General features: G+C 43.4%; 1 protein-coding gene across 1 annotated transcript in view; it reads right to left on the minus strand.

Moving 5' to 3' along the window:
- KCNMA1 (potassium calcium-activated channel subfamily M alpha 1) overlaps nucleotides 1-24,734 on the minus strand; it is a 753,854-nt gene that overhangs the window by 36,943 nt on the left and 692,177 nt on the right. The window contains 2 exon segments of the mRNA XM_032608356.1: nucleotides 718-848; nucleotides 5,900-6,013. Of these exon segments, the coding sequence (XP_032464247.1) occupies nucleotides 718-848; nucleotides 5,900-6,013 (245 nt within the window).

The raw sequence follows: 24,734 nt of genomic DNA on the forward strand, positions 1-24,734 counted from the left end.
ACAAACACCACTCAAACCCATCCACCTTCCTCCAGCCCCGAGGGCTCTACCCTACTCCACGCTACGAGAGCCCCTTACTCAGACTTACCCGCTGCCATCTTGCCTCCTGAGCCATCCTCCACATAGCTGCCTAGGCAATCCCCTCAAAACATAAACCTGATCATGTCACTTGCCAACTTAAAACCCTTCAACGCCTCCTCACTGCTCTTAAGAGAAAGACCAAAAACACAAAAATGGGTTTCGAGGTCCCGTGGGTCCAATTCTGCCTTGTCCTCCCCTTCCCCTCTCTCACTGAGGTCCAGCGACGCAGGCTTTCTTTGCCTTCTTTGAGCCTGTCAGGTACCCTTCTCCCCACCAGGCCTTCACCTTTGCTGTCCTTCTTTGGGGGATTCTCTTCCCCATAAAATCTCCCATCTTCATTGCTCAGACTTTGAGCAATACAAAAAATATATATTTTCTTTGGAGAAATCTTCCTCTGATCCCGAGACCACATCAAGTGCTTACCTATATTTACTTATAGCCTTCCTTGCACTTTCAAGAATTTATAATCAGACGGTTATCTGTGTGCTAATTTAAATAACATCAGTATCCCCTTCCAGACGGCAAGCTCGGTGTGGTTCGGCTCTCCAGGGTAGTTCAAGCTCCAGCCCATGCCCCTCATGCATTGGAGGCTGGAGGCGCTCTGTCCCTGGGTCCCCGTGTCCCCCACCTACTCACCGCGCTCATGAGTGAATCCAGGACGCTGACGGCAAACGCTGTCCCACATGCAAACGGCTGTGTGAGGTACAGCTCTGTGTCGGGGTCATCGTCGTCGTCTTGGTCCAAAAACTGAACATTAGTATCGTTCACTAGGAAAAGCATAAAGTAAGAATTAGATTAAAAGACCACATGCGGGCAGCAGAGTCAGAGAAAGAGCAGGCTACTGGTTTAGAAACACTGAAGTCACTGAAAAGGAAAGAAAAGCATGGGAGAAGCTGTTGATGGAGCTCAGGGTGGGGGTCGGTGGGACTCAATGGACTGCTCCGAGGTGCTTGTTCAAGGTTCCCAGGCCTGGAGAGCAGTGACGTCACGCAGACGTGCTCCACGGCAGGCTGGTGGAGCTGGTGGACAGTGCTGGTCAATTCTTTGGTATAGTTTTAGATCGTGAGGAAAAACACTCTGAAGCGTTTTTTTGGTAGCTAAGTCCTTTGAGAGATGGACGTATTTCAAGGACGAGGAGCCATGAGTAGCCATGCTGGGATGGGAAGTTTAGCCACAAGGGAAAGAAAGCAATTTACTGAGAGTGAAGAGCAACAGATTGGGAGCATAGCAAAGGCAAAATAGCAAGGAATCCACCCTCTGGCACCACCCACAGCCTGCCCGGGGTGGGGGGACGGGTCTGGGTAGTGCCTGGTGTCTGGCCCTTAATCCAGGCCCAAACCCACCAAGTCCTGTTCAATACAAAGGATGAACCCCTGGCTGTCTCCGGCTGCTGGCTGACAAAGATTTGCTCTGCATTCCGAGGTGCCTGGGGATGCCCACGTTCTCCCTTTCCCCTCCTAAACAGCTCAATCTTTTATGTGCTTCAGCTCAGGCAGACACAGCATTTGATGTTGTATTTCATTTCCATCTGAGGATTCCTCAAGGACTCCTCTGGCACGCCCGTGCAGACTGATTGGTTGTGTCACCGAGATGTCTTTAACTTATTAAAAATTAAATGACAAATTAATTTCCATTCCCATCTTGGCATCAGAAATTATCAGTTTTGCAGAGCAAGTAATGGCGGGGAAAGTGTGTGGTGGGGGAGGAGATGAGCGCTTGTGATTTCTGGAATAATTATGGTGCTTTTAGGAAAAGAAGAGATGAGGTTTCCTTTTTCTGATTCCTTTCTAAAGGTATCAGCAGCTAATTCTCTTTCCTAGAGTTATTGTTTTAATTTTTTTTTTTTCCATAAGGAACTTTTGGGATAACTTCTTTTTTTGTTGTTGTTGTTTTGTTTTTGTTTTTGTTTTTGCGGTACACGGGCCTCTCACTGTTGTGGCCCCTCCCGTTGCAGAGCACAGGCTCCGGACGCGCAGGCTCAGCAGCCACGGCTCACGGGCCCAGGCGCTCCGCGGCATGTGGGATCTTCCCGGACCGGGGCACGAACCCATGCCCCCTGCATCGGCAGGCGGACTCTCAACCACTGCGCCACCAGGGAGCCCTGTTGTTGTTTTTAACTTTTGCTTGTTTATCGTATGAGGCAGAATAAATGATAATCGGACAAAAGGCTGGGCATGGAATTATTTTTAAATGACACAATCTTGTTTCCCTAGAGAAAGATCCTAATGGGGGAAAATCTTTGCTCTCTGTTCTTCCAACGTTTATCATGTTTGGGTCCCCACTGTCCTTGCAGTGCTTGAGCTACAGGCTAGTGAAAATGCAAAACCCAGGATCTGACAACTGGGCTTTGAATCCAGGCCCTGTCACTAACTCCCCCGAGCAAAGCATTTTATCATTCTACACCTTAGTTTCTCTCTCTGTAAAATGGGGGGAATATAAGCAGCTCTCCTGAGGCTGTCAGGAGGCTCCTATGGGATTCTGCTTGGTGAACCTGGCCCAGCACCTTGATAAACGGTAGCTGCTCTCATGATTTCACGTTCTGTCCATGTTCTGTTCACACTACGAAAATTCCCAGCTTCCCTCTGCCCCTCTCAGAAGCACGTAAATAAGGCCTTGCTCAGGGATCCTGCCAGGGTCATGCGGTCGCTTTTCCTCTCCTCCCTTCATTTACCCAGAAGCATGCTGTGGGCCACAGTTTAGTCTTCCTGCTTTGTGAATGGGAAAACGTGAACCTGCGACAAGATGCAGAGGGACCTGGTTTTAACTACCTGTAAGAGCTGAGGAGGGCGTACACATGGATGCTGCCTAAAGGAAGTGTCGGTTACCTCTTCTCATGACGATGGGGAGGGTTTGGTAGACTTGACAGGTGACTGGAGAATGTCAGCCAGCTAGGGATTCGAGTCTTTGGGGAAGAACTCCAAGGCAGGAGCCAGGGTTCTGGGTTACCTAGTCTCAAAGGGCGAGCAGCCGGTGTTACCCGAAACCTATTTCACGGGACAGTAATTATGTGGGTGCTAAGAGGTGATGAAAACAGTCACCCCAAAATATTTGTGATCAAATACAACTGGGAAACAGGTTAAATAGCTTCAAACAGATTTCCTTCTTGTGGAACTTCTAGGAAGCCTGGACCCACTAACATCGATTGGGACTCCCCAAGTGTGTGAAGACTGGAATACTATACAGTTTAAAAAACTTGTTTGACTTGCACCATCTGTGTTTTTTAAAAGGCATTTTACTGGCCTAGTGTAAGGCAGAAGACATCTCAGAACTTGTAGGTAAACAGTAAGTATCTGTGGGGATAGGGCGAGGTGAGGTGGTCAGAGGATGATGACGGTCTGAGTGCTAAAGGCAGTATGACGAGTAGGAAATTTGGGCTTAAGGCAGAAGGTGAGGGTGATGTGAACACACGGAAGGTTCTCTGAGCTCATAAAAGAAATCTGGTGAGGACAAAGGCTTCAGGAGACTCAATGATGCTAGCTGGATACTTGAGTTGTTGCCTCAGATTGGGGGCACCACGCTCTTTCTTTTCTACTAGTCACAAATAAAGATATCAAATAAATAAAGTCACAAATAAAGATATCAAATAAATAAAGTCACAAATACAGATATCCCAGTTAGCTGGCAGCGCATGAATTCCAAACAGACAAAGAAATTCCTGGCAGTGGTGATACTGAAATGCTGCTGAGGTTTTCTGAGACAGAGATGTTTGGATGAATTTTCCCACCAGAAGTCTGGGCCACACAAGCTCCCTGGGTCCCTTACCACCCTAAGGCTCTGAGAAGAGCAATCCAGAAGCCTACGCTTTTAGCCAACTTCTCTAAACATGAAAAAGACACCTGTCCTACTGTTGGAAACAGAAAATAGTGTGACGCTCCTTGACCTGAGTGAATTTGTCCCGATAAATAGCTACATCGACGATAATGCTGTGCTGAATGGTGGACAATTTATTCCTTTGTTTCCAGACACCTGGCAAGCAAGATTACTGTGTTAAAAGCCTGCTCTATTATTTTGAAATATATTTTGGAGCCAAGAAAATGGCATGTCAGTTTCATTTGTGAGCTATTTGAAGGCAGATGATCCCTACCTCTCGATCTACCCTCCATCAAGCAGCACCTGCTTTCTCTATTTAGAAGATCAGCCCCCAGTTCTGAGACCTGCTGCTGATGGGTGCTTTTCCTAGAGTTATTAACCAAGTCATGGGGAATCGTGGAAGAGCCTAACAAATGCCGTCACGACCACAGGCCTTCATCTTCTAGATGAGTCTGCCCCGAATCTCCTCCCAGAGAGGGCTCTGGGCCAGCGGAGTCGGGGTCAGAGGGCAGGGCTGGGCCTTGGTGGCTGCTAAGCTCATCCTCTGCATCCTTTCTTAAGACCTGGCTTTAGTAAGCAAGGGTCCCCTGTGAGCTGGCTGCTTTTATGGCTTCAGAACCAGAGCTTCTGAGAAAGGGCTGAGTAGGAAAAAAAAAGGCAAATAAAGTCAGAATAAAGGAAAATAAACAGCTGGAGGGAAGGCACCGTCTTAGGTTTCTTATCTTAAAATTTTTATATTTCTCCCTTGACTTCCTCTGGGAGCTGTGAAGACATGTCAGTCAAACTGACAGTGTGCTGGAAAGAGGAATAGAAGGGAGAAGGTGGGAGGGGAGCAGGGGGACACATGGGAAAAAAAAAAAAAAAAAGGCCCAAGCCAAAGAAAATGAATTAGAGCAAAGATGCTTTGGAAACAACTGCCAGGTCAGATGGGTGTGATCAAAGGTTTACTGATGCTGTGTGGGGAAAAAATCATTAAGGAAGGCTAGAACAAGACAGCCGATTCCAACCAGAGCCACAAATAAAACACATTCAAAGCAGTGCCATGGGGTAGCCTTTCCGTTACAGCCGGTGAAAAAGAAAACAAGCTGATGATAGTTGGAAACACGAACCACAAAACAAAAGGAGATACTGATGTGAAAGAAAACAGTGCTTCTTACCCAGTTCAGTTATCATTAGAATGTGCGTCCCACTGTTTTTTTCCTGATTGACTGATACCAAAGGCAACTTGCCAGGTTTAGCTAATGGGATACAGCAGTTAAGGGTTGGGGAAAGGGAGTGGAGGAAAGTACAGAAAAAGAAAAGAGTGAGGGAATAACAGAGGAGACATTCTAAAGTAAAGGGACCCAGGACCACAGGTAGTTAGTGTTTATCTTCGGGGGAAGAGACCACGTAGCAGTTTTGCAAATTCACAAATAGTAGCAGGGAGTGCCATGGCCAGGTTAAAAGCTGGATCCCACTGGCCAATGTTCATGGCCCTCAAAGCCCCATCATTTTCTGGACCAGAGCGGCAGTCAGTGAAAATGGCCTTTAGCTGAAAAGCTCAACTAGAATAGATGAAATGTAAAATTATCACATATTAGCCCAATGTTTCTATGCAGTTCTCACAATGGGGTTGGCTTAGACCTGAGGCTTTGTACCTCCGGGGAGGGACCTTCCACAGATGCTTCCAATGTGAATCACTGGAAAAAATCCTTGGACCATACCTTTCCTCCCTTCCTCCCGCTTCCCTAATGTATGCCCCAATCTCAAACCCTTCATCTCATGCTCCTTTGAAAACAGTGACCAGCGTAAGGAAACTATCTATTCACCTCAGAGGAAAGATAGATCAGTTTTCCCTTGGGTCATCTGTCATATTTCTACCCATACCCTTCTCCAATCTCCCCCCGAGACAAACCCCATTAGAGCCTACCACACTGAAAGAGCTAAGACTCAGGCCAACCTCCTTATATCCTGCATGGTCGGAAAAGAGGACCAAAAGAATCCACCCAAAGCTGACATTCACTCCTACCTAGTTCAGTGATGATGGGGATGTTGACCCCAGTTGTGATGGAGGGCTGGCGTAACATCCCATGTACCGGGCTGTTATCCGGAGAGGATCTGTCCATTCCTGGAGGTGTGAACCCTAGTGGGAAGGAAAGAGAGGAAGAAGAAAAATCAGAAATGTGGAAAATTTGGAAATGATGAAAGTATAGTGTATATACACAATAAAAAAGTAACATATGCATTATTTACAAGTCAAAAATTAGCACTCCCAGGATAAACTCTGATGAGTTGTTTTCAGAAGAGCAAAGTAGGAGACCATCATAAAAGATTCTAACCCACTTTGACAGTTCCCTGAAAACCAGTCTTTACACCAATTATTGATCTTACTCACAGATTTCTGTTCCCTTCTTCCTTCAGGCACACATGAGGATTGTACCTCTGTGCCTCCCTGAAGTTAGATATGACCACGTGACATAGGAAATGCCCTGGCCCATGAAAAGCAAACAGAACAATGCATATCATCACTTCTGGTACAAGTAATTCTTTTTTTTTAGATGTCGGGGGTAGGGGTTTATTAATTAATTAATTTATTTTTGCTGTGTTGGGTCTTCGTTTCTGTGCGAGGGCTTTCTCTAGTTGTGGCAAGCGGGGGCCCCTCTTTATCGCGGTGCGCGGGCCTCTCACTATCGCGGCCTCTCTTGTTGCGGAGCACAGTCTCCAGATGCGCGGGCTCAGTAGTTGTGGCTCACGGGCCTAGTTGCTCCGCGGCATGTGGGATCCTCCCAGACCAGGGCTCGAACCCATGTCCCCTGCATTAGCAGGCAGACTCTCAACCACTGTGCCACCAGGGAAGCCCTGGTACAAGTATTTGACTTGCCATCTCTCTTCCCAGGCTGTGGCAACAGTGGGAACACAGGTTACTATGGAGATGAAGGCTGGGCAGCAGCCCTGGACAGTAGCCCAGACACACAAAGCATTCTGAGTGAAAAATCAATCTCTGTTGCTTTAAGCCACTGAGACTTGTTTTGTTGTTGCTTGTGGTGTTGTTACCACAGCATAACCTAACCTATCCTGACTGTTATCTTAAACCAATTGATTACTTATTCTCTTGCCAGTGAGGGACTTAAACCTGGGCCTTTGACAGGGTTCTGGCCAAGGGGAAGTGGGAGGAAATTGGCCTGGGCGCTTGAGGAGATGTTTCCTTGCTCTTAAAAAATATCACATGGGAAGAGATTCTCTTTTGATCCACTGGACACTGCTTTTGTGTCTGTAGTGCCTGGAACTGTAGCAGCCGTCTTGTAACTAGGATGGGCGCCCACTGAGGACAAAGCCAACTTAATGAATTGGCTGAAGTGAATGGTAAAAAGACTGAATGATAGGAAGAACTGTCCTTAGTGCCTGAATTAACCAGCCCTAGAATCAAAACCAATTGATCTCAGGGTTTCTTACTACATGAGATTTTACACATTTATAAGTGAGATTATAATACAAAAGGTAGTAATGAGCTTTAATATATATTATACACATAATAATGAGATTATATATAATGTCTGTTTATGTATATTTATGTATTTTGTATTATGTATTAAATATTTATGTATATATATACACAATATACGTACAACTATATATTTATATATATATATATGCGTGTGTGTATTTATTTTCCTCCCTTTTGTTTAAGCCACACTGAGGAGTTTTTTTTTACTTGCAGCTGAAATCATCCTGACTGCTGCATATGCCACCTGCTTATGATGGACCCTTGAACTTCCCAGTGTGCTTGACACAGACCCCATAAGGTAGATGTGGGCACAGTAAACCGGAGAGTAGCCTACTTGTTCTGACTTTTGCAGTTTGGGCTTCTTTGGGTCTCAGACCCAAATCTCAATACATATTAGAATGAGCTTGGCCCAACCATATTTTCAAGTTTAGGGAGGGTGAGAAAGCATCCCAGCTAGGCCAAATGGCTGCCTCTTTAAGGAGGTACATAGCCGTATAAACATGATACGTTTATTTTCTTCATACATTCTTTTGGTGAAAATTAATTTTGCCACGTGGCAAGTGGCACCGCCAGCTCCACACGGGCCGCCGTGCCCAACTGCCTTCCCCACCTTATAGAACAGGCAGACAGAAGGTCACGTTCTCTTTGTCTTCTCTTCTTTGCCCGTAGTGGATGGCTACCTGGGCTTATCAATGGATTAGGGAATTACAGATACAGTCACTTGCGAAGTTTCCAAGAACAAATTTCCGAAGACTGTGTGACCAGAGAGATTAGTGCCTCTCTCTGGTAATGCGACAAGACTGGGTTGTTTCTGGCATGAAGGTATGTGTGAATCTTTATCTACCAGGAATGAAATGACAGGTGTTCATAATTGCCTGTTGCTTTGGAAGTACATCATGTATGAGATGCCAGAAAAATATCAACGAGTTTTCCTGTTTTCTGCTCTCCTGTGTATAAATTTCATCGGAGTGTCATGTTTTCAGAAAGAAAAAAAAAGTTTTATTTACCGTTCACTCCCTGATTGCACTTAATTTTATTCTTTATACTGATACACTGTGCACAGGGTAAGTAACTTTGAAGGACAGTATAGTGGCCATCTTTCTAAACTTTGGAATGTGTGTTTTTCAGCCAACCATGTAACCAAGAACACGCAATTGAAATGCTTCCTGTTTTCTTCCCCTAGAATAGTGAAGGGGGAAAACTAAATTGTTTTCATCAGAAGTTTCATTCAAAAGCATGAAAAACTGCAAGTGACAGCTGTGCAGATTCAGTGGATGTGACGTTTTTGAATTTCTTCAACTTGACAAGTAAACACCTTGAATCGGTAACGCTATATGCATAATACATGGCCTGTATTTTGACATCCATCATCAAATGCTGACTTGAGAAAATACGGGTTTGTACGTCAAGGACTAGCACCCATAAAACAGGTAAAAATGCAGGTCACACGGTATTAGGAAAACAGTATTTCATTACAGAACCGGCAACAAACCAAAGCTTCCTTTTATTTTATCTTATTTAAAGGTTCCGTTTTCAGCTGTGAAAAGACTCAATTCCTTTGCATGAAACCTTCATTTAGAAATGACATGCTTGCCTCATAGGCCTCTTTCATTTTGCTTTCATATTCCATTTTCCCCTTCAGTCGCCAAGCCCGGTTCCATTAGCATCTGAAACTGACAAACTGTGGTGGATGTCCAAAGACATCTCTCCATTAAACGTCTTTCTCTCTCCTACACAGGACCCCAAGAACGGGGTGATTTTGTTGGAAAGAAGACTTCAGCAATGATAATGTCACTTTTTATTTTGCTACTTTTACAGTCACACATTTTTATAAGCAAAGGCAAAGAGAACAGAAATAGATTTTATCTTTTTTTTTTGCCCTTCCTGAAGAGTTGTGTTAAAGAGGAACAGAATTTATTAGCATTGTTTCATTCTTAGAGATTCTATAATGGGAAACCTGTGGCTTGAAATGGCAGAGCAGACCCAGATTCCCGAAGTGGCCTCGGAAAGAACAGAAAATCAGGCACCTTCCCTACAAAGAGAAGAGGCAATCCGGCCTTTGGTGCCATTTGACGGCATCTACCCCATTCACCCTAGCGGCTGTTAATAAAGGGGCAGGTCTAAATGGCAACCGGGTCCCTAATGGTCTTGCTTCCCATCCCTTTGTTAGCTGCAGTGGGTACATCTTTGGTTGAATTGTAAGTCCCTCTACATAAAGCAGTGCTTCAGTTCTGCGTGTGAAAGCGCTGGCACATGGAACATCCTCCAGGGACCCTGATCTACAGCGAGAGGATAGTGCAACTGGGAAACGCTCCTTCCGTTAGTTGAACTAACACTCGGGAAGTTAATTTTAGAAACAACCACTTATTTTGCCAGAAGAGATGATGAAGAATGTTGGCATGGGAGAGATGGAATCAGAAGTTCTCAATCAGGAAAAGATTCAAGTTTAATTAACTACAACCCAAGCTCTTACCAAGATGGCCTCCTGGTTCTTTAGATGTATTCCCTTTCCTCTCTGTTGAGCACGGACATGGGAGGCAAGTTTTGGGCTAAAGATAACTTTAAAGAATACCTGAACTCCTTACACTGAAAACCCCTCCCCATTTCAATCTTCAGGGGCAGATAGGATGGGCTCACTTTACTTGTTCTATTCCTTTGGCATCAGGCAGAAATGGGCCCAACATTGCCCCCTGCCAAGTATGCTCACTCCATATGCTGCAGGAGAACTTCAGGTCAACGACCGGGTTTTCTATTTCTTTAAACATCCCAGGTTGTCTACAAAATGCCTGGCCCACAGAGAAGAAACGGAGTGGAATAGCTAAGAGCATGTGCTTTGGAGTCAGATGTCTTAGGTTTAAATTCTGGCTCATCTACTTATAAGCCACATAACCATGAGCATAGCACAGACTCTCCAAACCTCTGTTTCTTTGTCTGTAAGCTGGAATTACCCACTATACAGGGCAGTTGTGAGAATAAAATGAAATAGTATATTTAAAACATTTAATACAATGCCTGGTATGAAGAAAAAGACTTTAAAATGTTGACTACCAACGTTAATATTTTACTCAGAACACAATAAATATTCTGCCTAGGAATAGCATCCACTGCCTCCCCCTTCCCTATGGATAAAGACCTGAGGTAGCTTTTGGTAGAGTTTTTTAAAAGAATTTTCACATAGAGAAAAATCCTGGAAAATTAATGGGAAGGCAATAGCAGTGTGGATATATTTTGGTAGAAATAATCAGGTCAATCCAGTGATAAAAATACAGCCTAAAGTATTTAAGGATGGAGTATTTTGGATATTGGATGGCTAGGATTTTCTTTAGGTATGTTGAAAAACTGGTGTCCCGTCTTCATGAAAGAAAGGTTCTTAATGCCTTATAGCAACTGCAGACTCTCTGGAGTCTTCTGTTTTCTAGACCTAATTTCCCACTTCCTTTAATTATTTAAGGACATAATCTTTCTTCTGTTGTTTCTCGGGCTTTTGAAACGGTTTTCACTGCTCTCTATGTTCTTTTCCAGAATTTGTGTTCTCAACCATCACCACTGTTGGGTTCAGCTGAACAAAATCTGTAGTCCCTGATTTTCTTTTTTATGATTGGTTATTCAATGGCAGGCAGCACTTGGCCTGTGTCAGGGAGGTTATTGGAAGGTTAAGTGACCTATAGTTAAATTTGACAAGGGCATTTCAGTTTGGATGGCTTCACATGAAAGAATTTAACACAAACACTTGACCTATTCCTAAGAAGTTCAAGGAGAAGAGGCTCGGGAATAACAAGATCACTAAGGTTTCATTTTTTAAAGTGATTGTTTTGGGTCCCTGCTGCATGCATACATACAGACGTAGCATCCAAGGAGCACCTGTGGTTACAAGCAAAGAGAGGCTGTGACTCAGATAAGATCCACCAGAGGGCATGGCTAGAAAAGGGTTCCAGGGTAATGTAGTTGTGAGTGCATTTGAAGATGAGAAAGACTCAATGTCATGGTCTTTGTGGAACTCAAAGCAAAGGCAAGGGGCTTCCCTGGTGGCGCAGTGGTTGAGAGTCCGCCTGCCGATGCAGGGGACACGGGTTCGTGCCCCCGTCCAGGAAGATCCCACATGCCGCGGAGCGGCTGGGCCCGTGAGCCATGGCCGCTGAGCCTGCACGTCCGGAGCCTGTGCTCTGCGACGGGAGAGGCCACAACAGTGAGAGGCCCGTGTACCGCAAAAAAAAAAAAAAAAAAAAAAAAAAGCAAAGGCAAGAATGTTCTGGATCTAGATTGACTAAGGTAATTTTGAGAATGAAGAAGTCAGGCTTAAGTAGAACCTTAAGCAAAAAATAGTAAAATCCAACATTTACTGAGTGCTCGGCATGTACTAAAATCTGTGCATGTTTTAACTCTAGTTCATACAGCCATCCTATGTAGATACTGCTATGTTACAGATGAGGAAATTGACGCACAGCAGAGCTAAGCAACTTGACCCAGCACATACATTTAGGAATGAGCAGATCTAGATCTCAGTCCAGGTAAATTGGCTCCAGAGCCTCCTCTAGGTCACCATGGCACATTCCTTCTTATTACGTGCCAAAGCTGCGCTAAGGGTTTTTTCACGGGCCACCTCATTTATTCCTCGTAACAATCCTGTAAGTACAGGAACTGCTAATATTACCATTTTGCAGATGAAGAAAATAAGATTCAGAGCCGTCAAATAACTTCCTCCAACACCCCAGTTGGTAAGTGGCAGATCTGGGGGCTCCAGCCAGACAGTCTGACTTCAGAACCCAAGGATTACCGTGCTCCATGCTGCCTTGCCTCTGTGTGTGATGGTCTCTCTTTCTCATGTGCTGAGCTTGGCAGGCAAGTTTGAGGCCTGAGCCAGTCTCACTCTTTTATTGTTTTCACTTTTAAACAATAGCAGATAGCAGCTGGGACCCACTGTAGTTATGCTTAACTTGCTTTGGTATGGTAGCATGCACAACTCAGTACAGATGATAAATGCTTTATTACAGTATTTTTCCTTGGGGGACAACACAAAGTACTTTCTAAATCTTCCCTAGTTAAATGCCCAGGCTTTTCCAGGGAGAGAGGGAGATGGAAATTCTTATAAATCACCTCCCCTCAAATAGATGGAGAAATGAAGGTAAGTGCCTCCCCACACCCATAGATTTAACATAAAGGAATTGGTTCAAATGGTGGGGCAAATTATCTTTTATTGTGTGCATATAAATGATGGTTAGAAATCCATATGCTACGTTAAACGAGAGAAATAAATTAGGCAGAGTCATCTAGGTTTGCTGAGACAGGTATTCAATATGAAGTTGTAAAAGGGAAGATCACCGTTAAAAATGATCTATAAAGGCATGTTGAAATCAAGAGACACATCTCATATTACATCATCTAGGAGATGAATTAAATTTCCTGTTAACGCCAGGAAAAAAAAAAACCCAAAGCCAAATGTCAGATGAAGTGAAGATCAATAAAAATATTTTGATAAGTAAATGCAACAATGCTACTTAACACATGATTGGCAACTGCTGAAACATAAATTATCCAAATTTCCCATTGCTGCTTATGGGAAAATTATGCAGATTAGAACTTGATTAGGCTTATATCATGAGACTCAATTTAGACTTTTAATCTATTAAGCTCCAATAAATGAGGCATCTGAATAGCTCCCCTGAGCAAGTACAGTAATAGCCACAGCATCGTTTTTTGCAGTATGTATTCCAACAAATTCTTCAGCAGCTGAAGTAGAGAAAATTCCAGGTACAGAAGCATGATTGCTTTCTAACTTGTAGGGGGATAAATCCACGTGCCCAGGCTTGATTTGGGAAATAGATTTTTTAGAAAAGTCTGCAAGAGAAATCCGGCCAAGGGAAAACCTCAGTTGAACCTTGTAATAGTTATTCATAGTAGTTTTCAGTGGCTTTCCACAAAGCTGGAGTCCTGAGTCACGAGAGCCAGGAGCCGACCAGTGTTGACTCAGTAAAAAATGATTATTTATCAAGGCAGAAACTTCTCCTGACACTCCCCAAAAGCTACTCTAACTGAGCACTTTCCACTTAGGAGCTGGAAGTGGTGCCAGCCCCCGACAGGTTGCTGGAGGTCAATGCTGGGAAAGGTGGGGCAGGGAACACCCTTGCCAATTTCAACTGTGTTACCTGCTTTATTCCAGGTAACTCATGAACTTGGAGCTGATCACTGTTCTCTACCCAGAGCCTAAAGACAGAGCTTAGAAATTACATTAATAGACGGTTCTGAGAAACCTAAACTATACCATTTGGGTCTCTTTTTGCCTCTTTACCAATCACTCTGTTAGGGATGCAAGAACTTTGGAAATCTTCTAATAATTACCTCCCTTTTACAGATGAAGAAACTGAGGCTCAGAGCAGCGAAGTTACTGTGTCTGAGGTTGCGGATCAGTTGGTGGCAGAGCCAGGATAGTTGATTCTGTTGTTACGTGCTCCCCTTCAACCTCTTCTCTACATGAGGAACCCATTCCCAGTGTTTGGTGGGGGGTAGGGGAGGGGGGCAACCCTGACTCCACAGGGCCAACAATATGGATCCCCATCATCCTGGACACATGGCTGGTTTAGAGATCCACTTGTCCTCCAAGCTGGGGCCAATCTGTGTTCTCCCCAAGACCTGATGAAATCGATGCTAAAGATGCTTTCAAAACCACAAAGATGTAAGTACGGGGCTGCTGGTGAGCATTTAGCTCACCAGGGGACAAATGAAAACAGGGCAAATGAATCAAGAAGTAAAGAGAATGAGACAGAGCTCTGACATCACTCAGGCTCCTGGGCTCAAATGTGCCTAATGCCAGAGACACTCCAGTTGTATGACTTCCCCTTCACTTAAGGCTTTGGGGTTGGATTTCTATCACTTGCAACCAAAATGCCCAAATAGTATAGTAACTGAGAAAAATCTCTGTTCTTTTCTTGGTAAAATGGCTCATGCATGTCTGAGTTTCTATTGAAACAAGTGACTATATCTTCATTCAAGGTTTCTTGTTCACTTCCAGTGACCAGGGACAAGACCTAGGTCAATTTCTTTACTTACAATAAGTAACACTGATATTTTTAACAGTACTCTTTTCTAGAGACTGTATTTAATGAAAGCATTGGGAAGCTGCACAAGGTACTTCATCTTTTTTAGAGTTTCTGTTCTGGGTCTAAATTAAACCAAAGCAGACTAAACCAACCAACTAACAACCAATCAATCAACCTAAGTTCTCTATAGCTATTTGTCCATTAAGTTTCATAAGATATAGTCAGCACTTAGACAAGTCACACACACATGAAACAAATACAAGTCTCACACATATGAAACAGATATGTTTGCAAGAGTTGTCTCTCCAAGCAGACAGTCTCTTTCCTTAAAGTAAACTTAAAGAGCTTACTGTCCCTAAGTAAGAACCTGTCTCTCAGAGGGGTTGGTGTAAGGAAGGAAGGGGGGGAGGGAGGGAGAGAGGGAGGGAAAGAGGGAGGGAATAAGGAAGGGAGGGGGGAAGGGGAGGAGACTAGTTACAACTCAAACACAGTTAAGGGCACAGATTTGGAAAGAAACCTAATATTCACCTGGTCTAACCTCTTCATTTGTGCAAAAGCTCATGGTGTCAGGATGAATTTTCCACAACTTCTCAATTGCCTTTTACCCCTCTGAATTCATCTAACAACTTAAAAATAAGACGTAATTTGGCGACACAGATCAAATGATTTAAAATTTGACATACCCTTTCACCTAAGCAATTTCACTTCTAAAAATACATGCACAGCCAACATTTCTTTATATTAAAGATTTGGTTACAATGGTCTTCATTTGTAGTTATTAGGTAACAATATTAAAATGAAAACAACCTGAATGTCCAGTTTTAGGAAACTGATTATGTTAAGTATGCATCCACTAAAAATTATGCAGAAAAACATTTCATGATATAGAAAAAATGGTCATGATACAATTTTGTGGAAAAAACAGGTACACACTATTATGTATGATCCATTTTTGAGGGGTAAAATATTATATCTGCAGAAACAAGACTAACGTTAGCTTTCTTATGTCCAAATGCTAAGATTATAAGGAATTCATATTTGTCTTCTTTTTATTTATACATAGCTGCCAAATTTTCTAAAAGAAATATATTTCATTTGTGCAAGGAGAAGAAAATTTACCAAAATTATAAATGAATAAGAGAAAAGAGCCTGAAACCTCACAACTTCACGTCATCTTCATGGGTTGAGAACAGCTGATTGACACGGTAGAGGGACACGCGCTGAAGAGCTGTAACAACCCTAAAGGTCATTTTGACCTACATGAATTTGGGGAAACTGATGCTCTGGGATAGAAGTGACCAAAAGTTACAGATTAAGGGGCTTTAGAAGAACAGAGCAAAACAGAGTTTTCAGGGTTCCCAGTTCTCTACCATTTCAACTTCCTGCAATGTTGTAAGAGCCACTCAATCTCAGAGCAAAGGATGCTGAGAGCTTACATGGGTCCAAAGAGCCCATGGAAACCCAGAATGCTCTGTGTATACAGCTGAGGGGAGGAGCAGTCAGAGCTGGTTTCCAGCACAGAAGGGTGGCATTTGCTGATTCCCATCCCTACTCTCACCAAGTCTTACCCACTTCAGATATGCTGTCCCCTCCCTTCTCCCCCAACTCAGTTCCTGCCCCACCTTCACCGCCTCCAGGAAGCCTGCCTTGACTAACTTTTCTCCCCCCCCATGCAGTTACTTCACAAAGACATCTTTGCTGCACTTTTCCCTTCCCCTTTATTCACTATTTTAAACTGTAAGAATTACTACTCATTATGTACCAATTACTACCTAATGTTTAAATGTTTCTAAAGCATCTTTAATGTTCTCTTTTCTTTTCTTCATACCTGTTGGATTCTTCATTTCAATACGGCATGAACTACATCAGCCTTTCTTTTTACTACTATTACCACCTCTTAATTCCTGTCCTGGACCCTCCCTCTTTGCTGCCACCAGAGAGTACAAAGGCTGTTTTGCCACTAATATAGAAACTTCTTCATGCTGGATCACATTTCCAGTAAACTAGAGGCATCCTATGCCAGGGAAAAGGTAGAAGTACACATGGCAAGACAGCAATACGAAGTGGATACTAATAAAACACACAGAAACCCTAATGCTGCCAAGACTATATACCATTTTGTTTCCATTACATCAATTTTTTTCTCCCCCTTTTGTGAGCATTAATCAAAGAAATGCAAAGAGCTCATTAAAGTGATAGATAGACTGAAAATGTAACCACCTTTACATTATAAACAGTTTCTTTATGTTCTCAGTGTTATGGGCTTTGTTTTTCAGCATTTGTCATGTACTTCAAATGTCCTTTTACATTTAAAACACCAAATGCCAAATGGGCCCCAGTTGTTTGGTTTAGTACAAACCAACGGCCAGCGTAGCAAAAACCAGAGCTAGGAAATCACAAGCAAACTAAAACACCCATATCTTAAGTGCACAGAAAATTAAGTAGCTGTAAAAGATGGATTTGCCAAGTGGTCCAAGGCATTGCCCTGCAATTCAGGAAGAGCAGAATCCCATCACTGACAACTCTCAGCCAGCTGTCTCTGACAGGTTCTAGAGACAGGACGCCTGGACAGAGATAGTGGCTGACGTTCCAAACATTTGATGGTCTTTTAAAAGAAAGCACTGTAAATGTTTTCTTTGAAGTTTGAAAGGCTTTCCTGCATATATGATGCTGGCAGATGAACATGTAACTGGAATCTTGGATTTTGAGAGTCAGGCATTCCCCACACACATAGAACTTCACTAAAGAAGAGGCTGATTGGTGCTAGTTTGAGTTTGAACATCTCTGTTTACACCATGATCAATATCCTCTGACCACATCCTGAAATGAGCCATAACGTCGTGATTAAGAACAGGAATTCTGCAGCTAGACTGCCTGAGCTGAGTGCTGCCTCCTTCGGTTCCCAGTTTTATGATCTGGGGGGCGATGTACTTAAATTCTGTGTCTTAGTCTCCTCACCTATAAAATGGAAGAGTAATATGTCATGAAGATTAAATGAGTTAAATAATACAGATAAACTGCTTATAACAGTGCCTGGCACAAAGTAAGCCCTTTATAAGTACTAACTTATTTTTGATGATGTCAATGATAGACTGGTAATGCTGACAGAAAAACAGAGAATCAAAAGACACGGGTCTTAGCTCCAGGTCATCCCCTAACTCCCTGCAACAATTTAGATTCAATGTCTTACCCAAACTTGGTTTGCCCATCTGTAAGACCGAGGCACATAAGGCAATGTCCCAAGGACTTCCGGCTCTCAAAAACGTGTCATCCTAATTCTGGGGCACTGTATATAATACTGGAATCATGGTAACTCTGGGTTTGATCACTCAATATTCAGGAACGCCCGCAGTCATTCCTGGGGTCATCTTTTTAAGAAGCGAAAGGCAGGAGCCCTCCCTTCCAGTATCACAGCACATAGTTCACATGAAAAAACACACCAGTGTAGGCATACAAGAGACACGCACTAAATGCACCGCACCATGACAACCATGCAGCGTGCACATTACGACTCTGAGCGTGAGACGATACCCTGTCTCAGGAGTAGTCCATAAGCTATAATCCTCCCTCCAGGAGCCCTCCATCCAATCCACTCGCTAACAGATAATCCAGTTTCATCTCCTGCCATGTGATCACCATCATGGCAACTGCTCTTGTCCTCAGTTTCTTCACCTGTCAAATGGGGATGACTCTAAAGTTCCTTTCAGCTCAAAAGTTTATGCCTCTTTCACAACCCTAAATTTTAATAATAAACTCATACAGAATAAGCTAGCAAGGAGAATCAAGAGGGCCTCTTTTCAGAGGCCCTCACAAGCTGTAGTGCAGATCCTGCCTTTCAATTCTGTTTTATACCTTTGCCTGGAGAATGAAATTTCAGCGCCCAAACCAATGAGAAGGATGTACTTTCTCCAAAGTTGCTATAATGGCCAAAAAGGCCATAAATAACCATTTATTAAACAAACAGTATGGGCAGAAGGAAGAGAAACTGCCACAATTAGGCCCCTGGGGCCTGCAGGCACGGTACGTAACAGTGGGACTCGCTTATAATCTTGGCAATATGCTATCAGTTGTTCCATTTTCTTGAAGTTATCTTCATAATCAAGATGCTATCCCAGCCATGGTGGGCTTTAGAACTATTTTTAATTTTAATTTAAAAAGCAATTAAAGAAAGACAATGGATATGCGGGATAATAAAGTAAGTGATTAGCAGCCTGCGAGTGACAGAGGCTTAACTGGTTCTAGTCTCCAAAGGGCCTGTGAGAGAAAGCCCTTTCCACATATGGTTGTTCAGCTAATGTGTCTCAACCCACAATTACAACGTTGCTGACACCATTAACCAGTGAAACAACATCATTTCGGGAAATCCTTGTTGTCTCATTAAAATGGAAAGGGTCAGGTAATTTACCAGCCTTGTATGTCTAGTTTTGTTTTTGGTAATTAGCAAACATTACCCAGCATGGACTCCCGCTGGGAGCTGGAGAAACTTTGTGAAATATTAAAGAGGAAAGTCTTTATATTTCACTGGAAAACTGAAAAGAGGGGCAGTAATAGTCTCCCTGTCACTTAATTGCACTTAGGAAAAGGAAGGAGCAAGTTGGGACTCTTTAACTTAGGGAGAAATGTTCAGAATGCATTGGAAAGGCGCTAACCAAACCAATAATACCCTGAATTGGGCTGTATACTGGCCAGCAGGGTCTGTGTCCCTGTTTCTGAAAGGGGGTGGGGAGGAAGGGAAAATTGCAAACTACATCTTTATTGTTCTTACTTAAGTTCTCTGAATTAATCTCCTTGAAATAGAGGAAAGGGGCTATAAAAAGTTTTCTCTCTGGAACGCTTTAATGATTTAAATAAGCACCAGAATTGTTTATTCAGAAAGTTATTTATATATAGCTTTAAATGTAGAGATGGAGGAAACATATCCCAGGGCCCTGACTTCCTGCCTCCTTGCTTCCTAATGAAAGCCTCTACAGATATTGGAACTGAGACTCCCACCTGAAACGCCAGCCAACACTTGGTGTGTTGTCAGGAAGCAGAATGGTATCTTATTCCTTAAATGGAACTTTTGGAACATAAAACACATTCCAATAAATGTGAACATAAAATTATGAATTCATTAAACTACTTTGGTATCTTGAGCTATATATAATATTTATATTCTGACTACCGTAAAATATGCTTTAATATCTTTAGGCAACTATAAGGACTTAAATATTTATAAAATGGCTAAAGATAAAGTATGGCCCTCTTATTCCTACATACAGATGATGTAAGGCATGCAATCAAAGACAATAACACTCTCTGCCCATTCATCATCTTAAAGGAGCCGATCAACACGCCATCCCTCGTGTGCCATCTACATAAGAGTGTTGCCGACACAGGCAACTCCAGAGGAGTTTGAGCCTTAAAAACTACCTAGAGTGCTATACTTCACAGAAAACAGGGCTTTCTGAAATGGAGACCAAAACGATAAATTTGCAGGCAAAACAGCTCTAAGAGGGGCTTCAAAGTACTGCTGTATTTATCTCTGGGACATTTGGGAATGGAAAGCATTTTGATTTAATATTTCATAACATAGAGACAACTGCTTCCTTGCATGGTATATAATGAATGTTCATAAAAAGGAGGCTTTAAAAAAATTCTTCAGTATCCTAAATATAAATAAATAAATAAGTAAGTAAGTAAGAGACGCACCTGGGCTTCCTTTAGAAATGTGGCACAGCCTCATATAACCCAGTAAAAAGAAAGCCGCTGTGAATTTATAATCACCTGAGGACCTATTAAAAGTAGGTTTATAGATTAAGTGTGAAACTTCAACCCTGACATTCTCATTATTTACTGTCCTTCCTTGTCATTAGAACCAGGGTTTGACTGATTGTCAAAATTTTTTCCATTTCCTATGCCAATTAGGCCTTCTGAGACCTACCTGCCCCCACCTCTCTTGATCGCTCCCATGCACACTCCCCTGGTTTATTTCCTCTGCTCTTTCTGGATCGAGGACGGTGTAAGGCTGGGGAAACATGGAGACGTTCTTGAGTCAAAGGTCATTTCTCATATATACAGCATTTTCATAATGTCCACTATATACCATCCAAAATTCCTAGAAATCACCCTTTGGAGGCTGCCAGTCTATGGAGATTTAAGCTTAGTGAGTCCACAGCCCTGACATGAGGTTCACAGATGTTACCTTTGGTAAAGAAGAGCCTAGGCCTGTGCTTCTCAACTTCGGTTGCACATTGGAATCCCTGATGCCTGCACCCTATGCCCAGAGTCTGGTTTATTTGCTCTGGGATGCGGCTTGGGCATGGCAGGGTTTAAAAGTTCCCCAGTTGATTATAATGTGCAACTAAGGTGGAAAGCCACTGGTCCAGGTAAACTTAATGTGTACGCAAATATTTCTGCATACACCTACGGGGAGGTAGGGGAGGGGACAGAGAGAAGGATGCATCATTTCACTAGGTATTCAAAAGGATCCAAAACCCCTTTCCCAATGAAGAACAAATCATTCCCAGGGCCTCAGGCTGAGGGCCAAAATTACTTTTTTTTTTGCGGTACGCGGGCCTCTCATTGTTGTGGCCTCTCCCGTTGCGGAGCACAGGCTCCGGATGCACAGGCTCAGCTCTGCGGCATGTGGGATCTTCCCAGACTGGGGCACGAACCCGTGTCCCCTGCATCGGCAGGCAGACTCTCAACCACTGCGCCACCAGGGAAGCCCCAAAATTACTTTTTTTGAGGGAAAAAGAGGTAAAGGAGCGAGGCCAGGTGCCACCTACCATCTAGTTGGAGCAGCATGAGCCCCACTCAGCCAGTAGCAACTCTGGATTGATGTCATTTCACCCAAATGTCAGGACTCCTGCCATAACCGACTGCCACAGAGCAGATGTGCCTGAGGTCTTCTGTCACTGAGCCGAGGCCTCGCCTTTCTGCTTCCTAAAAAGCTCCACTGAGCGGTGCCACACTGGCCTGTCTACAGAGGGAAAATCCCAGTGGTCACTGTCAATCTGCCCCCATCCTTCCTCAACACTCTGTAGGCTTTTGTAAGTCTCCCTCACATGGATTGCTCACCTCCCAAAGGTGTCTTGGTTTCCACCAGCATCTACTTCCCATGCATACCTAATGGCAAGCAGAATCAACAGGAATTCTGGCTACTGGGTACAAATGGCTAACCCTAACTTGTTAACTGTTATTTTGGGGGATCAAATGAAAGAAAATGGTAAAACTATCCAATATTAATAACAAAAAAGCTAATGTTGCTTGATCTCTAACTACACCCTAGGTAATAAGTGCTTTACACCCATCCACTCAGGGCTGCCATGTATGGTTACGAAGGTCAGACACTGAACAACAGTTCATCAAAGTGGGCATCACTCATACCACGGAATGGTATATTTGCATATTTATTATGATGTTTTTTCCTAGCAGATGGTAGAAAAGCATACTGTTCAAACATATTCAGTATATTATGAGAATTTTTAAACACATGGAAGTAAAGTATCTCAAAGAAAGGAGTGACTTTTTCTGACTCACGTAAAGGTACCATACAGGCTAGAGAAAGCCTTATATCTCACTTATATCTCACAGAAATTTGATGAGCCAGGTACAATTAGTATTCTCAGTGAGAAAACGGAGGCACAGACAGGTTAAATAATTTGCCCAGGCCTAGTAGGTAGCAGAGCTGCATTCAAACTCAAGTTTTCAGTTCAGGAGCCCTCACACACCATGATTAACCTGACTGCAAAATGCGATTTCCAAAGCCCTCCATGTTTTATAAAACCAATCTGTAGTCATCATCTCCTTGGATTCACACACAATCCCTCAGGGTATTTAGGTGGGGCTACTCTAACAAACCCCATTTCAGGGATGAAGAAATGAAATCAGAGTGTTTATCCAAAGTCAAATACCACATGACTAACGTTAAGTAGGATTTAACACTTTGTCCCTTGACCCTACACGACGGTGTCATCCCTCTGACAGCCCCACTTGTGATCCACCATCAGAGAAACAAAACCCATCTGATTAACTGCCCCCGCCCAGGTGACAGGGCACAATTCGCCAGCCCATGGCTGAGAGGAGTGAGCGTCCATCTCCACGTGGCCAGGGGAGTGCTGAGGAACCATTCCAAGCCCCCTAGAGCAGAAAGTAGAGATGTTTTCTGTACATTATTGAACTATGAAGGTCTCAATGCTGTAGCCTCCTCAGGCCTTGGGCTGGTACTATGCAATATACCTGTGACGAGGCCAGTAGCATATCGAGGCGTGGGAGCTATTAGCAAAGGCTAAGGGAATGGGATGTTTGCACTAGAGAACTCTTGGGCAAGTCTGACCATGCCTCCTCCTGACAACTTCAGCGCCTGCGATCTTTGGGACCCTTGTCCAGTACCCAGCTATCAAATGAATGGAGAGTGACTGAAGGCTGGAAGGAAAGGATGTGGTATCTAATAAAGGAATCGAACTGCTTTATCTCATTTGAGGGCAAACTAAGACAGAGCAGACTGCAAACAAGAGATATGGGGATTAAATCGTTTATTTGCTCACTCCACTCACCTCTACTAAGCATCTACTAGGTGTGAGGTGCTATGCGAAGCATTTAGGTATATTTCTGACAGTTGGTGGGAGCGGGAAGGTCAGTAAGATGACAGAAAAGGCCATTCTTTGAGGGTCTATCCAAGTTAACAGTGACCTCACCTACAATCATTTCCTTTGACACCCTGAGATCCTTAAGTCCCTCAGCAATGTCATCAGCAGACACATAGCCAAGTGCCTGTCATGACTAAACTTGGCCTTTCCTGCTTGTGTGGCTTTCCTCACTCTGCCCCAGCCCTTTCCATCTGCCTGTAGCCCCTTTACTTACAATAATCGTACCTATTTTCAAATTCAACTCCACTTACTCTGGAGCTACCCCGACCTCTGGTCCACTGCAGCTCAAAGCAAATTCTGCCTTCTTATAACACACTGTGTGGTGACATCCATGGGGCACTTAGAATATCCAGAGATTCTTTACAGGAGATATGTGATAAGACACTCCAGGATTACTATACTGCTTTTCCAGAACTGGGGGACTAATTTCCTCCAGAATTCCATGAAGTATAACCACTCATACCCTTAAATATTCTATCAATCCAGAACTACAGTCATTTATAAATCAGTTGGCTTCTTTGCAGGGCCATTTTTTTAAAAAGGGAAATAAAGGTTTTAGGACTTCACATGAGTTTTCACTTACAAAAGGAAGGGTAAAGACAAAAATACACTGGAAGGTTTGTAGGCTCATTTGCTGGCTTGAGGCATGCGTGCTATCTTCATAGCATATGGATCACATTCATGCCTCAGCAAATTACAAATGACTCACACCGTGCATTTTGCAAGGTACTCTGGAATGTTCCAGATCCCATATCGTTAAATATGTGCATTCAACTTGTGCCATACAACTTATTCTACACATCTGTGTCACTTCTGCCTATAGATGTCCTTAGTGTCATGACGGCATGGACCGTGGAAAGAGCAGGGACTAACCTCAGGCAACTTTCCTAAACTGACGCTCAGGAAAAGAACTGTTGGATCCTTATCTGGAATCTCACCAGGGGCCTCAGAGAGTCTGTGGGATGACAAGATTTCTTTCACCTTCCTCTGATTATACAACCGCACTTTCCTCCCACAGGACAATTTATCTGGACCATTTTTCTGAGCATAACATACAGCCTGAACTCCTAGGCTTTGAGGGCTAGAGTAGTCTGTTCATTCTCTGTCTTCCATGGAAACTTCCACCTGGAAAGTGGGATGAGGAGATAAAACCTGGAAATATTTTATAAGTTTCTGAACAAAAGAAAGCAATATCTGGGTCTCAATCTTTCCACCCTCTTTTTGGCAGCTCCAAAATCAAGTCTATATTAACAGGGGGGGAAAAAAGCTCAAGCAATTATACTGTTCACAGAGGCAGCTAAGCAAAACTCTTCTCCCAACTCTGCTGTTGTTGGTATGGTTGTCGTAGCAATGCAGTCAGGGACCAAGAGGATCCTAGTGTCTCTGACTGCTGGGGTGGGGAGGGTAAGGGACCCACAAAACAGGGATGCCCAGAGACAAGAATATTCAAAACAAAGTCAGCCCTTGACTGTAAGAAGCAGTTTGGGAGTCTGGCATGCCTTGAGAGCTTTCCTTTCACTGAACGTTTGTCCCCAGGGATGCCTCCATGACCCTGAAAAGCAGATGTATAGATTCAGGCCCGTTCTCATCAGAATAACACTGGTTCTCTTTTGTGTGGCAGACTGATGTAGTGAGAAAAGCACAAGGCTTTGGAATCAGACAGTTTGGGGATCTGAGCTAAGAGACTTTGGA

The sequence above is a fragment of the Phocoena sinus genome, chromosome 16 (assembly GCF_008692025.1).
Source record: "Phocoena sinus isolate mPhoSin1 chromosome 16, mPhoSin1.pri, whole genome shotgun sequence".
In the NCBI taxonomy this organism is placed as follows: domain Eukaryota; kingdom Metazoa; phylum Chordata; class Mammalia; order Artiodactyla; family Phocoenidae; genus Phocoena; species Phocoena sinus.